The 17363-nt window shown below is 35.4% G+C and overlaps 5 protein-coding genes, 2 non-coding genes and 1 pseudogene across 9 annotated transcripts; 2 read left to right on the top strand and 6 right to left on the bottom strand.

Moving 5' to 3' along the window:
* Positions 1–1292: 1292 nt before the first annotated feature.
* LOC125586871 (E4 SUMO-protein ligase PIAL1-like) lies at positions 1293–3600 on the bottom strand. The gene is made up of 4 exons (XM_048756675.1): positions 3543–3600; positions 2573–2627; positions 2440–2491; positions 1293–2354 (listed from the first exon to the last, which is right to left on the bottom strand). The coding sequence occupies exons 1-4, from the start codon at positions 3598–3600 to the stop codon at positions 1293–1295; spliced, it is 1227 nt and encodes a 408-aa protein (XP_048612632.1).
* Positions 2830–5033, bottom strand: BNAC05G06470D (E4 SUMO-protein ligase PIAL1). Its single transcript, XM_048757904.1, has 9 exons — positions 4974–5033; positions 4702–4767; positions 4538–4603; positions 4357–4445; positions 4229–4280; positions 4061–4141; positions 3912–3979; positions 3774–3822; positions 2830–3705 (listed from the first exon to the last, which is right to left on the bottom strand). The coding sequence occupies exons 2-9, from the start codon at positions 4723–4725 to the stop codon at positions 3610–3612; spliced, it is 525 nt and encodes a 174-aa protein (XP_048613861.1). The 5' UTR covers positions 4726–4767; positions 4974–5033; the 3' UTR covers positions 2830–3609.
* A 1554-nt stretch (positions 5034–6587) lies between these two features.
* LOC106415531 (sugar transporter ERD6-like 2) lies at positions 6588–10001 on the bottom strand. Of its 2 annotated transcripts, none has more exons than XM_013856273.3 (17): positions 9829–10001; positions 9606–9668; positions 9421–9510; positions 9276–9335; positions 9104–9169; positions 8946–9011; positions 8788–8863; positions 8646–8710; positions 8354–8527; positions 8195–8279; positions 8072–8115; positions 7929–7991; positions 7777–7836; positions 7632–7685; positions 7484–7543; positions 7281–7395; positions 6588–6815 (listed from the first exon to the last, which is right to left on the bottom strand). In XM_013856273.3, the coding sequence occupies exons 1-17, from the start codon at positions 9988–9990 to the stop codon at positions 6694–6696; spliced, it is 1425 nt and encodes a 474-aa protein (XP_013711727.2). In that variant the 5' UTR covers positions 9991–10001; the 3' UTR covers positions 6588–6693. The 2 variants fall into 2 exon arrangements, with proteins under 2 accessions (XP_013711727.2, XP_048613860.1); XM_048757903.1 differs by having other exon boundaries at positions 9593–9668; positions 9829–10000.
* A 2-nt stretch (positions 10002–10003) lies between these two features.
* LOC125587994 lies at positions 10004–10122 on the bottom strand. The gene has a single exon (XR_007324390.1). It is a non-coding gene; the product is annotated as a 5S ribosomal RNA (ribosomal RNA).
* Positions 10123–10683: 561 nt separating this feature from the next.
* Positions 10684–11437, top strand: LOC106411665 (probable histone H2AXa). Its single transcript, XM_013852470.3, has 2 exons — positions 10684–10987; positions 11069–11437. The coding sequence occupies exons 1-2, from the start codon at positions 10781–10783 to the stop codon at positions 11288–11290; spliced, it is 429 nt and encodes a 142-aa protein (XP_013707924.1). The 5' UTR covers positions 10684–10780; the 3' UTR covers positions 11291–11437.
* Positions 11438–11614: 177 nt separating this feature from the next.
* On the top strand, positions 11615–11687 carry TRNAA-UGC. Its single transcript has one exon. It is a non-coding gene; the product is annotated as a tRNA-Ala (tRNA).
* A 95-nt stretch (positions 11688–11782) lies between these two features.
* On the bottom strand, positions 11783–12877 carry LOC106414055 (annotated as a pseudogene).
* Positions 12878–14114: 1237 nt separating this feature from the next.
* On the bottom strand, positions 14115–16564 carry LOC106411572 (superoxide dismutase [Cu-Zn] 1). Of its 2 annotated transcripts, XR_002658860.2 has the most exons (9): positions 16316–16564; positions 15727–15822; positions 15519–15620; positions 15198–15293; positions 14973–15004; positions 14811–14886; positions 14634–14687; positions 14445–14532; positions 14115–14350 (listed from the first exon to the last, which is right to left on the bottom strand). XR_002658860.2 is itself a non-coding variant. In XM_013852359.3 (8 exons), the coding sequence occupies exons 2-8, from the start codon at positions 15800–15802 to the stop codon at positions 14328–14330; spliced, it is 459 nt and encodes a 152-aa protein (XP_013707813.1). In that variant the 5' UTR covers positions 15803–15822; positions 16316–16564; the 3' UTR covers positions 14115–14327. The 2 variants fall into 2 exon arrangements, 1 of the variants encoding a protein (XP_013707813.1); XM_013852359.3 differs by lacking the exon at positions 14445–14532.
* Positions 16565–17363: the final 799 nt, after the last annotated feature.

Genomic DNA, 17363 nt, shown 5'->3' with positions numbered 1-17363 from the left:
ATTATAAATATTACAACTCAGAAGATAAAATAAGAGATGCGCTTTCATATTTAAAAAAGAATATTACTAATAAATTCGTATTTTTAATTTGAATAGTTCACGTTTTTAGTATGATGAACAGAGTACCTACCTATGCCACCACTTCAATCTATCTACTTATTTATGTTAGATTATTATTATTATTGTTTTAAGGTGGTTGGTTTAAATTATTTTTTTGATAAGTTTTACTTTTCTCTGTTCCCGAAAGTAAGATTTTCAAGTGTATGCACGTTTATCAAACATTTAATAAATATTTAAAATTTAATTTATTTTTTTACTTTATTATACACTTTCCAATAACTTTCCACCAATGAAATTTAATCAATTTAAATATTTTCAATTAATGTTCCTCAAAAATATAAAAAAGTACTTTGACAATATAGAAAATCTATCTTTGTGGAACAAGAAAAAAATCTAAAAAATTTTACTTTTGGAAACGGAGTGAGTAATATTTTTGATAAGTAAAAAGGTGGTTGATACTTGAACTAACTATGGTATTTGATCCGATAGTGTTGGTGGTAACTGGTGTATTGAAATATCTTTTTAATTTCTAACGGCTAAAGTTTTAACTATAGCCATGAGACCGAGAGCCTGAACTTATTTAACATGCTCTCTAGTCTAGTTTTTAGTCCGAAAAAGTTCAAGTTACAAGAATTAGAGATTAACTGAGATTTTGATAGCATGATGGGATAAGAACTGAAGTTGATTGGTTAGACGTACTTTTAGACTTTAATTTTACAAAAATAGACACTTTGACAACTGTTACAAACTCTTTATCATTTTAACTTATAATTTGATTTTAATTGCATGATATTGAGATTTTTGATAAACATGATAGGAAAAGAACTGCGACCTCATATGAATATTGAGATATGGACTTCCTTGGCCCACTGCATTAGACAAACTCTATCATTATGTCTAGTCTTTTTAAGTTATGCTTAAATTAGGTGTATATCAGCCCAAAAGAACACACCTTCCTGTAAACGTACCTGAACACAAACCTCTTGGATTATGTTTTTAGGAATCTAAATAGAAGAAAAAAGATCAAACAAATACCCTAGTGTTTTCACATTGCGTGAGTCTGAAGAATACCCTAGACCGAAAAAAAAACAACTTTCCCCATGTACATACCGGATCCCTAAACCGGTTTGTACCAAAAAAATACCAGACTTATACGCTACTTACTGACTGTGTTTGTGGATTCATGCTCTTCCTACCAACCGTGTGTTGCATATCTTAGCCATCAGACTTCATCATGTCTCAGGAGGCGTTGACCAAAACGACCCGAGTGGCGCAACACCTTCCTCCAAGAGCAATAAACTGCTCCCAGCTTGCGTTTCATTAGTACCAACAGGATAGCTTGGGTTCGCCAAAAACGTTTGAGCTTGTGACTGAACCGGGACGTAATCGTAAGCTGTTGGCTGAGGTGGAGGAAGTGTTTGAGCATGTGATTGTGACTGTACAGGCCGCTGGGTAGGTTGAATGATCAGGTGGTCATACCTTGTGGAACCGGGCGTTATGCTGCCTCGCATCATCCGAATCTGTGGGCGCATGTTTGCAGAGTTATCAGGAGTCATGTTCATGAACTCACGCGATGGCAACTGTTCCCCAGCACCACCAGGATTATGTCTTTGCATGTGTCTCTGGTCGGAGTTCCCTCCATAGCTGAAAGCTAAAGTTTGGGGAGATGTAATGGAAGATGGGATTGGTCTTCCCTGCACAGGTGACAAGCTCCTTGTGGGAAGATGAAACTGAGTTTGAGGTATGCAATTTCCATAGTTGTGGTGGTTCCACCTCTCCATCAAATCAGAGTCTCTTCCAAGAGAAAGTCCAAGGGAAGAAACATGTAACCCTTGATATTGAGAAGAGTGAGCACCAGGCATGTGTATGACTTCTCTTGCTGATGACACTGGAAAATTCATGAACTGTTGCTGCTGCCCATCATTATTAAAAGTTTGTGGCAACTGTGGCAGTGCCTCCATTGAATCAGAAGAAGACTGGTTAACCATAGGAATCTGAGTGTTTCCGGATGCTTCCATTTCATTCTCATCTCTTGTAAGATCCAAAACAGCTGGACTCAAGTTCTCAACATTCTCATCGTTCTCCGTTACAAAACAGATAGCCACGTCTGTCACATTACTTCCCACCTCTTCTAGAATCTGTGCATATATCAAACAGTAGTAAGTGAGCTTACTTGCCTTTATCATGGTTTGATCTAAACGGATGTCAGTAAAGCAGACATACTGATAGCAAAGTGGACAGCACCATGACGGTATCCTCGTATTGAGTTTGATATAGTTCCGGTAATCAAAACACTACAAAACATAAAAAGCAAACATAACTAACTACAAGAATATGATACTATCCTTTCTTATACTGAAATAGAAAAATGGCGTCAACCTGAAGATGCTTGCAGCCATGACCCTTCACAGGAAGTATGATACGCTTGCGGCTGTTAACAATGTTTTATCACACAAAGGTTTAAGGTAACTTTGAAAATCAACAAAGCTATTAGATATACATCCAAGGATACCTGATAGGACAGCTGAGAGATATCCTTGATGGGCCCTCCTTAGGTATGTCACAAGCTTACATACAACACAAAACAATAAAAAAACTCTCAGAAAAACAAATGTATACTACGAGAAATTTGGATATTGGTAGCATATCACACCACGGTAGCACGAATTCACAAAATGCTATTAAAAGTAGTCAGTTGGGATGTTTTACTCTATGGTAACTTTAAATCAACTCTATATAGCATTTTGCAAGATTTTTGCGATGCTGCCGAACTCAAAAATATAATTTTTTTTTATCTCTTTCAACACTTATGAGCGCCAAATAGTTAGAGAAAAATCACATTTGGCACCAAAATATTTGGTTTAGGTAGAAATATTTTTTTTGTTCTAGTATGGGTTTTGCAAAAGTGATTTGGTTTCTTCTGAAATTGAGATTGAAGTGTTAATGGAGGAGGAGGAGACGAAGCCACGAAGGAGCTGCTGTCGGAGTTGCAGTGACGGTAACACGGCCGCTCGTCACCACCACCGCCACCATTGCTTCTCAGATTGGCGTTGTCTCTATCTCTCTCGCTCTCTCGATCACTGAAGCAAGTTTTCTACTTTGGCATCTCTCAGGTTTTTCTCCAATCTCAAAGTGAATGATTGATAACTCTTTGTTGTTAGTAACACACACCCTGTTGTGTATATCTAGATCTGCATAAGAACCCAACTTTACATGGATTATGATTGTATTGATTTTGATTTCACATTGATAAGATGTATGTAACTCAAAGTTGCAGGTAAATCTCTCAACCATCTCTTTCTTTCACCGAAAGTTGCAGGCCTTTTACGTTAGCTGTGACATCTCAAGCCATGAACAGGCTCTGATTGTGAACAAGGTTCGACTGTTTTTCATATCTGTTGCGGATGACTGAACCCATCTTACAATAAGATGGACAGGGATATATTGCAGGCTGATTAGATGTCAAAGATATGTTTTAATACCTTCTTGCATAAAGGGTACAGAATAAGCCTTCCTGAGAGGAAAGGAAGACAAGTCCATCTACCTTGTCTAGCAAGAGGTATGTTTACTGTAAATACGTTTCAGAAGATTTGTCCCGTGGACGAGCATGTTATAAAGATTCGTTGGACGCTGCGGCCTTGAATCCTGAAATCAAATTACTTGTAAGTAAGAACTTCAAAAATATTATCAGTAAGAACTTCAAAAACAAAAACCATTGAGCTGATATGTCTCTTGTCAACGCCCCTTCCATTCAATGAAAAGCTGTAGATTTTCAAAATAAAACCAAATGTGGTTAGTTAGCATACAGAAACTACTTCCCTAACGGTTCATGTTAAAAGAGGAAGCCATACCTGACTTCTTGAGGATGTATAATACAACTAGAGTTGCTTATATCATCTGTTCGGAAAACAAATAGTCCCTGAAGAGCAAAGCAACATATTCTTGTAATTAGAAACCATTAAGCATAAACAAAGATTAACATAAAATTATCAATACATACTACTCTCGGTCTCGGTCTAGGAGAATGTTCCACAATGTTCTTTGATATATGGAAGGGCTTCGCCAAAGCGAATGATTCTACCTGCCATAAGAGGGAAAAAAAAAACTAACTTAGGCACACATGTAAAAAAGGTGCTTAGAACTCAATAAATAAATAAATAGAAGTTACATCTGCTTCAGAAGAAACAAGAATATGCCCCAGCTTCAAAAATGGATAGAACCTACAGACATTTCAAAAAAATGGAGGAGATTCAAAACAAGTGAGATACATTCATAAGAAAAGAAGTTGCAGGCTACCTTTCCATGACCTGAGGAATTAGACTGACGGAGCCGTTAGGAGTTGGACTAGAGGGGACGTTTTCAGAACCGGTGAAACTCGTCAACATCTGTATAAGAAGAAAAGCATCGCCTACTTAAAAGAATCATGCCTAGTCTCTAATTAAAAAAAAAAAAAATCGTATGGAACTACTACACATACGGAGTCTACAAGAGCCAACAGTTGTTGAGATTCTCTCTGAGTGAACCATCCAAGCTCACAAGCACTCTGCGCAAAGAAAAAAAAGACATTAACAAAATATAATATACAGATATGATTTCATAACCACAATAGATACTAAGTTTCTAACTATGTTCTTCAGTTACCTTAACTGACATCATCAGCGTCATGATCACTCCCTTCGTTTGATCATCACATCTACATTGACCCACCTGCACCATATAAACACGGAAACAACAGTAAAAGATGAGTATACTATTACTAACCCAAAGGAATAAGAATCACATTGAAAGATTGAAACTTTTTTTTTTGTAACTTAAAAAAGATTAAAACTTTATGCGAAAAAAAAAACACATTCAAACCTTTTGAGATTCCACAAGAAATGCAGATTTAGATTAAAATGTCAGTGAGAATTTACGTAGCGAGAGACAAGCAGTAAGCGTGAAACTCGTTGCTGTTGACGTCTGTGTGATCGCTCAACCTAAACGTATAACAAAAGATTAAAGAATGTTTGTAAAGTCTTAATTTTTTTTTTATTAAACAAGTGACTGGTAATTAACAACAACTAAAAAGAAAATCAGAAGTCAAAATGACAGATAAAAGATCAGACTACTTGTGAGAAAGAAGGTACCTAGAACTCTGAGGATTCATCGTTGATGAATCTTTTTTTTTTTGTGTGTAATCCTTGATGAACCTTTGAGCGACTCTTCCTCTTCTTCTTCAGTCTTTTCCGACAAGTTTCAGTGTCCGAGAATGGGTAGTGACTTATATAGCATTTAATAGTTTGCAGTTTACTCTCTCTGTTTTTAATTTTTCTTGTGGTTGCTCTTGAACTTATGATAGTTATTTTTCCCATGGTAGCGAAAGTAAGATTTTCTAAAGTTTTCATTTTTATTAAGAAAATAATAAATTTACTTTTCAATACACTTTTCAGTAACTATCTACCAATAAAATTTAATCAATTCAAATATTCATAATTAATGTTTCTCAAAAATATACAAAATACCTTAAAAATATAGAAAATCTATTTTCATAGAACAAAAATAAACTCTAAAAAACCTTACTTTCGGGAGCGGAGGGAGTATTATTTAATCTCCTTCTGGTTAGTGTCTTTCTCCCAATTTCTGTGAACACTTTGTTACCTTTGTGTAACTAATCAAAATAACATATTAGTGAATTAGTAATATCGTGTTTTTCTGGTAGAAACCATGTTATTTCCTTCAAACATAATCAATTAAAATTTGATGTTATTCGTTTAATGATTTAATATTAATCATCTTAACATTTTTGACTAAGTGCCTAAGTGGACGGTTTAAACTCTTGTTTACTAAAATGTTAATTTTTTATTTTTGTTGACCAAATCTTTTTAATTTCATCGTTAATCAATTATATTTGGTGACTAATTTTAAAATTTAAACGTCTTGATCGACAAAAGAATATTACTACCGCATTAAAATGCGGAATATATTTTTAATTTTGAAAATTGAAAAAAAAATTATATTGTAAATGTTAGAGTTTGTATGTTGATAATTTGGATTTCAGCTCCTGCGTTTATTTTTGACAAATATATGCTATGTTAATAATTTGAGTTTAATATAATACTTTGTTTTTATTGTGACATGTTCTACTCACTTAATAATTTGTTACGCATGATAAACTAACATATTTTAACTATTTTTCATTCCTTTTTAAAAACGCTTTTGGATATCTACAAGAAAATAAAATACAAACCATATTTATATAGTTTAATAGCTAAAACAATAAAAAAAAAATTTACTTTTAAATAATTTTAAATTTCAAAAAGTAGATTTAGGAGAATATATTTCTGAATATCATGTTTTATTTAGTAGGTTAGATTTTTGATTGATTAAGATAGAATATCAAATACTAAATATTAATAATTTAGAATTGGTCCAACTTAACATAGACTCTTGTTTCAGTAGATAAAATAAGACTCTAAATTAATAGAATAGATTAAATTTAAACTTTTGATTTATAAAGTGGATTAAATAAAATGAAGGTGAAGATATTATAAAAGACTAATCACATTTTATTAAAAACTTAAATTGATATTAAATTGTTGAGAACTTTGTAACATGTTGAACAGAAACGTTTGTAACAGTTTATCATACTTGGATTTATGAAAATCGGACAAGTGATGCTTGAATCTCTTCCAGTGTTCGACCTTTTGTCTCAGGCACCAAAATCCATATGAATACAATCGTCACCAAAGAAACTCCAGAAAATGTAAAATATGTTCCTGAGAGTTTGATTAATGAAAAAAAAAATCATTTTAAATTTTTATGATATATTTAACATAGTATGTGTGGACATTGCAGAACATATTTTAAATTTTCACATATGCTCTTTCATGACTGCTATAGATAAACTTTGCTACTATATAATATATACTATAACTTTATATATTTTTAATTTTTTTTGTTTTTTTTTTGTAAAAAGGCTTTGGATTTTTAAAATTTCTTTTATTGATCTTTCTTGTTTTACAAATACCAGATGTCGTAAAAAATTATCAAGAAATGAAGAAATTGAGAATATGATTACTTTTTGGGATATTTTGGATCGATATGCAAATTAACCTTTGAGACAAGTGAAAACACACTTAATTTTATCTTAAATACTGACCAACCATAATTGAATGGCTATAAGTTATAACTAGGGCAAATAACTAACTTTATGGTGTGTGTTGGTCCAGAGTTAAATTTACCTGAAGCGCTCCATTGCATCATGAAATTGAAACTATAAATGATGACCCAACTGAAAAACCAGCTTGACACCGTAACAAGGCTACCGGCAGTAATTTTCACATTAACCGGGAATATCTGACATTGATTAACAAATCAATAATAAAATGTCATTAACAAAGATAAACTAAATTAATTATAATCTAGTGGATAATTAAACAAATACCTCTGACATTATTACCCATGGTAATCCACCTAGACCAATGCAAAAGAACGAGACATGACCCTAGTATATAATTCGGTTGATTTGTGTTATGGTTTCATCAAGTTATTTATGAATAATTAACTGCAGAGGAAATTTGGCATTTACGTACTATAATACCGACGATTAGCAAAACGGAACAAATCGTCTGAACTTCACCAGGCTTCTACTCAGGGAAGAAAATTGAAGTTAAGTCCATACAAAATGAAAATCATGTTTAGTTAGATTGGCCACCGAAATAGTTAAAAAGACTAAACCTGAAGATAGTAAGATAGGCCGATTAAAAATGAACATATGCACACTCCAGTAGAAGACAACTGCAAACAAAAAAATAGTTCAAATGGGTAAAACAATTTTAATCCAAAACATCAGGTATATGTAGTTTACTCGATAATCATGAAGTACTAACCAAAAGAAGTGGTCGGCGTCCCCAGCGATCAACTGTCAATATGACAACTATAGACTGTGGTACCTTTAAAAGATTGAAGATATAAAGTAGTCAGAGATATGAAAATAAAGAGTGAATGATGTTTTCTAAAAATAATGTTATACCAGAACAGCTGCGAGGATTGTTGTTCCAATGTTGATTGGGAAACCTGATAACATGATGTTAAAGTTGTTGATGCAAGTATAAAACCAGTGACCTGAACGTCAAATCTTTTTATTTTGGTTTACCAGCTTTGTCGAAAATACTAGCAGCGTAAGCACTTATCGCCGCACTCCCGCTAAATTGTTGCATAAGCATCAGTCCCAATCCTATCTAACATTTTTCAAAAAGCCACAACACGTTGATTATACATTTTAAATACATGACTGATCTTTGATGAGACTTACTATCAACGGTTGTGCGTTTCTCATGTGAAACAAATCTTTTATTCCACTTTGAGATTCTCTTCTGGAGATTTCCACTGTTTCTCTGATTTCTGCTGCTTCTTCGAGAACATCAAAATTTTCTCCCCTCAATTTCTTCAAGGTAACTTCAAGCTCTTGATCTCGACCATACATAGCCTTAGAGGAACATTAATATGTTGACATGCTTTAGTTGTGCACAAGAACTAATACTAATAACCCTAAATAATACACATCTCAAATATTATTGAAAAACATCTGAAAGTTTTTAGTATACCAGCCATCTAGGAGATTCAGGGATGAAAAATAAACCTATCAGCTGCACAGCGCATGGAACTGCACCTAGTCATTCAAGAGAGAGTTTAGTAATATGACTTGTTGTAAAATTCATTTATTGTGATTTTTTTTTGGATAGTTACTTAAAAGAGCTAATGTTCGCCAACGGAAAAAGTTCCCGGTGAAGAACATCAGCGAAATTCCAAGACATTGTAGAAGCTGTAAGTTAATGATAAAACATTGGTTATATATTGTAATTTAAAATTTACAAGTTATTTTTGAATTTTATATAATTGTTCACCTGATTAGTAAAACTGAATCCTCCACGAAATGTTTTGGGTGTAATCTCTGCTATATACACAGGAACCTGAATATCATGATCAATTAATCAAACAAAATGCTGCAATATGACTCCATTAACTACTCTGAAAGTAATATTAAAATCTTTAAGTGAGTTACCACATAACTAATGAGACCAACTCCGAAACCCAAGAAGAGTCGTCCAATATTTAGCAGCATAATATCCTTTTAATAATAACAATAGATCAAAAATTAATTGTATTTTTTAGCTATAAGTGGAAGTATATATTCACATAATATATGATAAATTATATGCGGAGGGGAAACAAACATGTGCAAACGCTACAGCGAGCCAGCCAAAGAGGCAGCAAACATCTGAGATCCACATTGTCTGAAGATGATCAATAGATGAACACATTAAACGCATATGTATATAACTAAGACGTCGATATAATGTATCAAGGGAAATTAATTACTTGTCGACGACCAATGAGCGCAGCGATTTTTCCGCTAAGCGCGGCCGTAATCATTCCTCCCAATGTCATTAGCGAAGTGAAAAACGAATACTGACCAAAACGAAAATAAAGAGCCGGTTTAAATGATACTCAACCCATGGCTTAAGTGAACCGGTTTCTTAGAATTGCGTACACATTGGACTCACATCAGCCACAGAAAGTCCCAGTTCTTCCATGATTTTGGATTGAGCAGGCGATGTATACGACATCTTCAAAATTAAGGCCAAAAATAGTAATTATTAAGTTGAAAGCACACATGACATATTGAGATCTATGCAGAGTTCACATGAATTTCAACTGGAAAATCCGAAATCACCGGAAGATCTAAGAAAAGTAAGAAAAAAGAAGAGAGAGAAGATGAAGTCTCACGGCGCAGCCATAACAGAAGGATCCAGCGACAGCAACGGAGGTACTGAGAAGAACACCATGAGTGAAGGAAGGAGTAGTTCTTGCTTCTTCTTGCTTATCCAGCAGACTTGCAGATTCCATCTTCTTTCCTCTTTTATCCTTTTTTTTTTTTTTTTGGAACATTTTTTTTTTTAAAGGGGTGCAACACGAGAACTTCCCGGGAGGTCACCCATCCTAGTACTACTCTCGCCTAAGCACGCTTAACTGCGGAGTTCTGATGGGATCCGGTGCATTAGTGCTGCTACGATCGCACCCTTCCTCTTTTATCCTATCTACTTTTTTTTGGTTGCTCTCATAAATTGTTTTACAAGTTTGAATAGTCTTCATACGTTTATTATATGTGGTCAGGTTGTCTCATTGCTCTGTTGTTGCATGTGGACAACGATTAGCATATGTTATATGAAATGATGAAATATATTGACTCACTAGTCACTACCACAACTTGATTTTTTTTCTTAGATTTTAATTTCCATCTCTAGTTGCATCATCGAGTAATTTGTCAATTATATTTTGCTAATTCGACTTGCAAGATTTGATTAGTAACCAACCATGTTTTAAATGGTTGGTAGTACATTTGGGGAAAACGCTGCGGTTGGGGAATAATTAAAATATCAAAACAAGGGCCTTATTATGGCCTTTGGGCCTTTCAAAGGTCTGTTTCATCTGGGCCCTTTAAAAGTCCTTAAAACTGGAAATACAGGTGTAAACACCGTAACAATTTAAAGCCCAAATGTAATGCCAGGCTGGCGATCCGTGTGATGTCATATCCAACCAATCAGAGTTAATAGTCAAGCCTTTATATAATAGACAAGGACATAACCCTAAAAGCACACAACATCTTCTTTCCTCTGTACTCAAGACTTCACCAACCTTTTAGATTCGATATCTGCGAAATTTTCTTCTTCAATCGACGATGAGCACCGGCGCAGGAAGCGGCACGACCAAAGGCGGTAGAGGAAAGCCAAAGGCCACCAAGTCCGTCTCTCGATCCTCGAAGGCCGGTCTTCAGTTCCCCGTCGGGAGAATCGCCAGATTCCTCAAGGCAGGGAAATACGCCGAGCGTGTCGGCGCCGGAGCTCCGGTCTATCTCTCCGCCGTTCTCGAGTACCTCGCCGCTGAGGTATATAACTCCGAATCGATTCGAATCTTGTCTGTTGTGGAATCTACCTCGTACTGATTTTATTCGATTGGATTCGGACAGGTGTTGGAGCTTGCTGGAAACGCGGCGAGGGATAACAAGAAGACGCGTATCGTGCCGAGGCACATTCAGCTCGCGGTGAGGAACGATGAGGAGCTGAGTAAGCTTCTGGGAGCTGTGACGATTGCGAACGGTGGCGTTTTGCCCAACATTCATTCGAACCTTTTGCCTTCCAAGGTTGGGAAGAACAAGGGAGACATTGGATCTGCTTCTCAAGAGTTCTGAGTTTCACCTTTCCTTTTGGTCTCTTTGTTGTCGGGTTCCCTTGTAAAATATCAACTTTGTTTTGAAGCTAATGGGGCTTTTGTAACAAATGTTTCGATGATATAATATTTCGTAATGGATCTTAGGTTTGATTCATTTTTTTTCCAATTGCATGTTCAATGTTGCAGTTAAAATACAATTCAGACCATTTTGCAGAACATAAACTCAGTTGCAGTTTCATTCATTAATTGTATGGTTGAATATATGCAAATGCAATGTATAGACCTCTCGCTTGACTAAGCGAGTAGAGAAATGAATAGTTGTACGCAAGTAAAGGAACAACATGGGGATGTAGCTCAAATGGTAGAGCGCTCGCTTTGCATGCGAGAGGCACGGGGTTCGATACCCCGCATCTCCACTATTTTAATCTTCCACTAGCTAACTTTTTGTTTTCAACGCACGGGAGATACCTATAGTTAACATACGTTAATTAATTTAGCATGCGTTACTGAGTCGTGATTAAGCATTTCTTCTCATATATCTTGTTGAATTCATAGCAAGTACACTTCGAAATCAAACCTTAATTTCTAAACACAGAACCAAACATTTGGTATCTAATCCAGGTAAATTTTAACATCGATTCCGTTATCAATAAGGGACTGGACAACAGCTCTGATCTTCCCTTCAAACTTGTCTTGGTCTCGCGGCGCGTAAGAAGCCGTGTACACATCAGCCTCTTTCGCTCGTTCGGACAAGATCCTCCCTATGGACATACACGCTGGGATATCGCATCTTGACCTCAGGACCGCTTTTACGTCTTTCGAGTTTGTCCCCGCAACCGCGACTTGCTTGAATGTGACACGGTGCGTGAGAGATGCGGATACAAAACGTTTTGAGATGAACACGTCTAGTGTGAAGGGCTCCATGTACGCCACTGTCCGTTGCTTGAAGGAGACGTGTTTGTCTGGATTCTTCGATTTTTTCTCCTTTTGGTATGTGTATGGTCGGCTTGTGTCATCGTCCACGTAGTCTTCAACGCCGAAGAAGCTTCTCGGAGCAAGAACAGTCTGTCAAGCATGGCAAAAGGCATAGCCAAATTAGATACAAATGAACCTAAATGTAGCTATTGCATCCTGACTAACCTAAATGGCTAAACTAATGGCATTTATCAAAAGACCAACAACGTAACGAGAGGTAGAACGATTCAGTCATTTACATCTATGAGCTACATTTCAAAGAAATCATCTTCCAACTATTTTGGGTCCTGCTCATAGAATCCATATCAACTTTAGTTAAGAAGCTAAAGTGAGTGGTTATACCGTAGGGTAAACAGACGACAAGAGAAACCAATTTGAAAAACGCTTCGAAGTAGATCAAGTTACGAGATTTCAACCAAACAGGGACAAGGCTGTACACACATGACTCGAACGAATACACTAGTTCTTCTACTAATCCTCAAGCGATCAAAGTGGAAAGGATGGTGGCCGCTTACCTGCCCATTGTGGAATGCACAATTGGTTTAGAACAAGAAAGGTCTCAGCTTTGCTCTGTTACTTCCATAAATTGCTTTACCTATCGAATACTTGCCAACCACTTGCTTCAACATTTATACCTACAGAAATTACATGGGTGGGAAATTTCAGACACAGAAAAACTAGCTTTATTTTTTTCTCGTGTTCAGAACAAGTTTCATTACCGACATGCTAACATACTGAAGAGTTCTCATCCCCAAGATTTTAAAACCATTTGGAATGAGTAACAGAGAACTAGGCAAACTTTAACTTCTCTCAACAATTACAAAAACATATATATCCATTACAAGAATAAGTCCTTTCTAATTACGGAAAGCTCTAAAAATTCAGAGCTGGCTAGCTATGTAAATGCAAAGGATCATGAAACAATCATACATATGATATAATAATGTATATCATTTTAGGATCAAAGCCACGACATAATTAATCATAACACTATACATTAATTTGGACTCGTATGTAACGCGAATGCCTTACACACAGTATCTGTAAGCTCAATATAGTGAAGATAGTATATTACCAACAACGCACACAAGGCTATTATCAATTACCAACTTAGCTTAACTGTTAAAAAAAAAAAAACTGAGGGCAGAAACAAACCTGAAAAGGTAGGAGAGAAGTCGCGAATCGGGGAAATAAGTAACCGGCGACCTGAAGTTCGATGGCGACGGTACGACGGTTTGATTTCGCAGAGAAGGAAGAGAGGAGAGAATCTCAATGAAACCTAAATAGTCGGTTCCAGTTAAGTAAATTTAATTTGAACCAGACCGAATCAGCTAGTTAAACCGGATTGTTTTCGGTTTAAACTGAAATTTTTTTTTTATAACGCTGATTTATTATGACATTACATTTATGAATTATATTGATAACCGACAATACTAACTTTCCTTGAAACTTTTTTTTTGTAGTCTCTATTAATAAATTGCTCTTCTCTCTTGAACTTAAAACCTGAATTTTCTTTAATCCGCGAGAAATTGCATAGTTTGGGAGTTCGATTCCCAAACTTAGGTACAAAAACCTTTAAACCTTAAGCTAACCTGCTTCCACTAGTTTATGCTGAATTAATCCCCGGAGTTTAATCTTCAGAGATTCAGAATATCTCTCACTCGCCGTCGTTAGCTACTTAGCCATCGCTTTCTACTTCCCTACTTTCGGTTAGTCTATGGTTTTAATAAATCAAATTGTGAACATTTTTTTCATGTAGATTTTGTTACTTCTACGCACTGTTGTTTTAAGTTTCAGACTATATCCCCAAATGCATAACACTTCACATTGAATCAATGCAACTTCAGGCAAAGTTAATACGCTCAGAGTTTTAGTTTCACATCTGCTCTTATTCATGAAATAGTAAAAGTCCAAAATTTTCTCTGTTTTTTTTTTTTTTTGTCTTAAATAGAATGTATTGAGCCACAAAGGAGAGATTATAGCCACACACACACACAGATACACACACAAACTAGCCAGGTCTAGAGGTATATATGACCTCCTTATTGCATCACTCCCTTCCTCGATAAGTAACAGCTTACTTAGCCCTGAAGACCAATAATACCTGCAAGAAGGTAGACCATAGTTCAGTTAGTTGATCCTTTCTGAGTCTATTAGATCGATTGAGAAGTCATCACAAGTGAGGTTGAAATTCCCACCAGCCGATAGTTAATCTCTCGCCACTTCCCAAACTATGATACATTCATTTCTAAACCGACATGATGTTATAGGTGGTTTATTTTCAGCCTTAACCCACAATGCAATATCAATGTAAAAGACAAAGATGAGATGAGCATTGACTTGCCACAGAAAAAGAGAGAAAAAAATGTGGGTTTATTTCGACTTACCGCAAGCAACACGGCCGCCTGCGTTTCCGGTAGCCAAGCTGAGTTCATGGCCCCCTGAGAATGTAAAAACCAATGGTTTATATTGTTCTAAGGATTGATGTTGAGACCCGTATATGTCTTCATATGGACAATTCAACTTAGGGATGTTAACAAAAATAAACAGCCAAATGTCATTACCCTTTCCGAGATCGTCAGGGTCTGCGTGGACAACAACAGCCCTTCCGACAATAGAGTTCGGTCCACTAAGAGGGATCTGTACAAGAACACAAAACCTTGGTTCACTATAGCAGTCTCGTAAGAAGAAACAAGAGAGCATAAACTAGGTACAAAGCTACGAACCTGGCAGTCAGTGATTGTGAAGGTGGCAGTTCCTGGTATAGCAAAAAAAAAGAAGAAGGTATGGTGTTAATCCATGAACACTAAAAGCTAGTCAAAGATGAGAGATGTACTATAAACTAGGACTGCATAAAATACGTTTGCAAGAGAATATCAAACGGCATGATATAAAACTGCTCTAAATAAGCTTGAGATCATTAGAGATACAAATGCTGAGAAAAATAATACCATCATCTCCAACAATGATGTTTCCTAGATCACCAGCATGTCGATTAGCATCCTCTGGGGCACCGTGTTGTTTACCATCAGGGTTGAAATGTGGACCTGGAAAACGAGATTTGACCAAAGGTTTCAAATACTTGGACAATACTTAAAGAGTTCCGGATTTAAAATATAATTATAACCTCCTTGAACAAACAATGAAACAAACAAAAAAAGTTAAGTTGAATAACAGAAAACCATGTAGACAAACACCATCATCTCCTAGAGTTTCTTATCCATACAAAATATCCAGAAAGATGTTCCTTGACAGAGTTACAAGAATAGTACCGGTGGACATGCAACCGTTAGTGGTGTCACCAAGAGCATGGACATGGAAACCATGTAGACCAGGTTTAAGTCCAGAAACTGTTCCAGTCACAGAGGTCACACCTGCAAAAAACAAAAAAAAACAACCCAAAAATTTCCATCATTTCATAAGAAGTAAAACCAAAACAGAATGGCTTCAAATATTTTGAAAGGCTGAATAAAAAAGTACCGTCTCCTTCCTGGGTGAAGAAGATAGTCCCCTTAACACCCTCACTGCTGTTCAAGACTGCGACTCCCTTGCCCATTGTTTGTTATCCTTTGTGATCTGTAAAATCAACAGAAATAACCATTTATGTCAACATATATACAAAAAAACATGTAAAACATCCAGAAACTAAAGAATAGTTTCAAACATCACACCTATTTAGAACCAATCTCTCATATTGTCTTAACTCAAAGCTTGATGCGAAAAATAGATCTTGATTAAACCCATTAGAGATATTTATCAATTAGACACAACCGGATATGAGATCATCAGTTCACCACCATCTAAATTCATAACAAGCTCGTACAAGTTTTTTAAAATGAAAAGGTCAAAGCTGTCTTCAGAAGATTGGTAAACATATAAGAAAACCAGGAAGGAGTCAGTCAACAGATCTACTAATCATAAAACTGAAAACCCAGCTCCGTAAAGATCTAAGCGTTAGAGTCAGAAGAGATGCAAACATGTCAATGATCGATCTAAAGAAGCCATGTGAAGAATCGATCTAAGCTAAATAAAATCCATAGTGAAAATGAAACCAGAATCAAACTCGTACCTCAGGGTACCCCAATAAAGAAGCTATGAAGTGTCTGAATGTTCTCTCGATGAGCTTTGTGTGTTTTGCTTTGGTTTGTCTACTTTGTTAGTTGTATATAGACAGACACGCACGAGGTCAGAATGTGGGTAGGTGATCGGTTTATTTATTTAATTTTTGGGGTTTAATCTTATACTAAAACCCACACAGATCATGTGATTTTGTCGGAGGCTAGATAGATTCTTTTCAAACTTTGAATCGCATTGTTTATTCTTTTCAGATGATGATGGCATGTATCTGAGCGTATGGGCCCTCGATTTAAATTGGTGGGCTCTCTCAGATTGTGAACTTGTGGGCTCCCAATTCAATAAAATGGTGGCCACTTTATGTTATGATACATACTGGGCTTATCACACTTTGTACACCTATAACAATGTTCTAAAATACGGCGTTTAGTGGCTAGCCAACCGTATTATTTTTATGTTATACATTGTTTTATGCGGATTTATATAATTCGGACGAATAATAGCGGACGCCTAGACGGATTTTAATCATTAATAAGAAAAAATAAACTATTAATATTAATATTATTATTATTATTATATTTTATTAATGTTATTATTTATATTATTTTTTACTTATTTTAATTTTATCATCTTTATATATTTAATATTTATCATCTTTATATATTTAAAATGACTTTAAATTTTATAATTTAAAAATTTTTATATATGTTAAACTATATACTTATACATAAAATTAGATTTAAAATATATTTATGTTCAGTTTCTTTCAAAAATAATGTGTATATATATTAATCTTATACTTATATTTCGTGTATACGTATATATCCCGTTTAAGTGTCCGTCTATACGGTCAGACGCTATACAATCATCTAACGCGTAATGAACGTCTAACGCGTTTTAGAACATTGCCTATAAGACTATAACAAAACAATGAATACACAAACAATTTGAAAGTGAGATAAACAACTTAAAAAGCTGAAAAAATGTAAGAGGGGTTTTTTAAGCAGATGAGATTGCAACTCAGTAATTAGACTGTTAATGAC

This window comes from Brassica napus, chromosome C5 (genome assembly GCF_020379485.1).
Source record: "Brassica napus cultivar Da-Ae chromosome C5, Da-Ae, whole genome shotgun sequence".
NCBI classification, from domain to species: domain Eukaryota; kingdom Viridiplantae; phylum Streptophyta; class Magnoliopsida; order Brassicales; family Brassicaceae; genus Brassica; species Brassica napus.
The sequence above is the reverse complement of the archived record's forward strand: the minus strand, read 5'-3'. Positions and strand labels throughout refer to the sequence as shown.

Coding starts and splice junctions, on each gene's coding strand:
- LOC125586871 (XM_048756675.1), bottom strand. CDS start 3,600: ATGGACTTGTCTTCCTTTCCTCTCAGGAAGGCTTATTCTGTACCCTTT. Junction 2,628..3,542: donor TGTACCCTTTATGCAAGAAG/GTATTAAAACAT, acceptor GTTGTATGTAAG/CTTGTGACATACCTAAGGAG. Junction 2,355..2,439: donor ATGGCTGCAAGCATCTTCAG/GTTGACGCCATT, acceptor TATGTTTTGTAG/TGTTTTGATTACCGGAACTA.
- BNAC05G06470D (XM_048757904.1), bottom strand. CDS start 4,725: ATGACGCTGATGATGTCAGTTAAG. Junction 4,446..4,537: donor TGTTGGCTCTTGTAGACTCC/GTATGTGTAGTA, acceptor CTTCTTATACAG/ATGTTGACGAGTTTCACCGG. Junction 3,823..3,911: donor ATACATCCTCAAGAAGTCAG/GTATGGCTTCCT, acceptor GAAAATCTACAG/CTTTTCATTGAATGGAAGGG.
- LOC106415531 (XM_013856273.3), bottom strand. CDS start 9,990: ATGTTCCAAAAAAAAAAAAAAAAGGATAAAAGAGGAAAGAAGATGGAA. Junction 9,669..9,828: donor CCTTCTGTTATGGCTGCGCC/GTGAGACTTCAT, acceptor TTAATTTTGAAG/ATGTCGTATACATCGCCTGC. Junction 9,170..9,275: donor TCGCTGTAGCGTTTGCACAT/GTTTGTTTCCCC, acceptor TATTATTAAAAG/GATATTATGCTGCTAAATAT.
- LOC106411665 (XM_013852470.3), top strand. CDS start 10,781: ATGAGCACCGGCGCAGGAAGCGGCACGACCAAAGGCGGTAGAGGAAAG. Junction 10,988..11,068: donor TCGAGTACCTCGCCGCTGAG/GTATATAACTCC, acceptor GGATTCGGACAG/GTGTTGGAGCTTGCTGGAAA.
- LOC106411572 (XM_013852359.3), bottom strand. CDS start 15,802: ATGGGCAAGGGAGTCGCAGTCTTGAACAGCAGTGAGGGTGTTAAGGGG. Junction 15,294..15,518: donor TAACGGTTGCATGTCCACCG/GTACTATTCTTG, acceptor CTCGTTTTCCAG/GTCCACATTTCAACCCTGAT. Junction 14,887..14,972: donor TCACAATCACTGACTGCCAG/GTTCGTAGCTTT, acceptor GTTCTTGTACAG/ATCCCTCTTAGTGGACCGAA.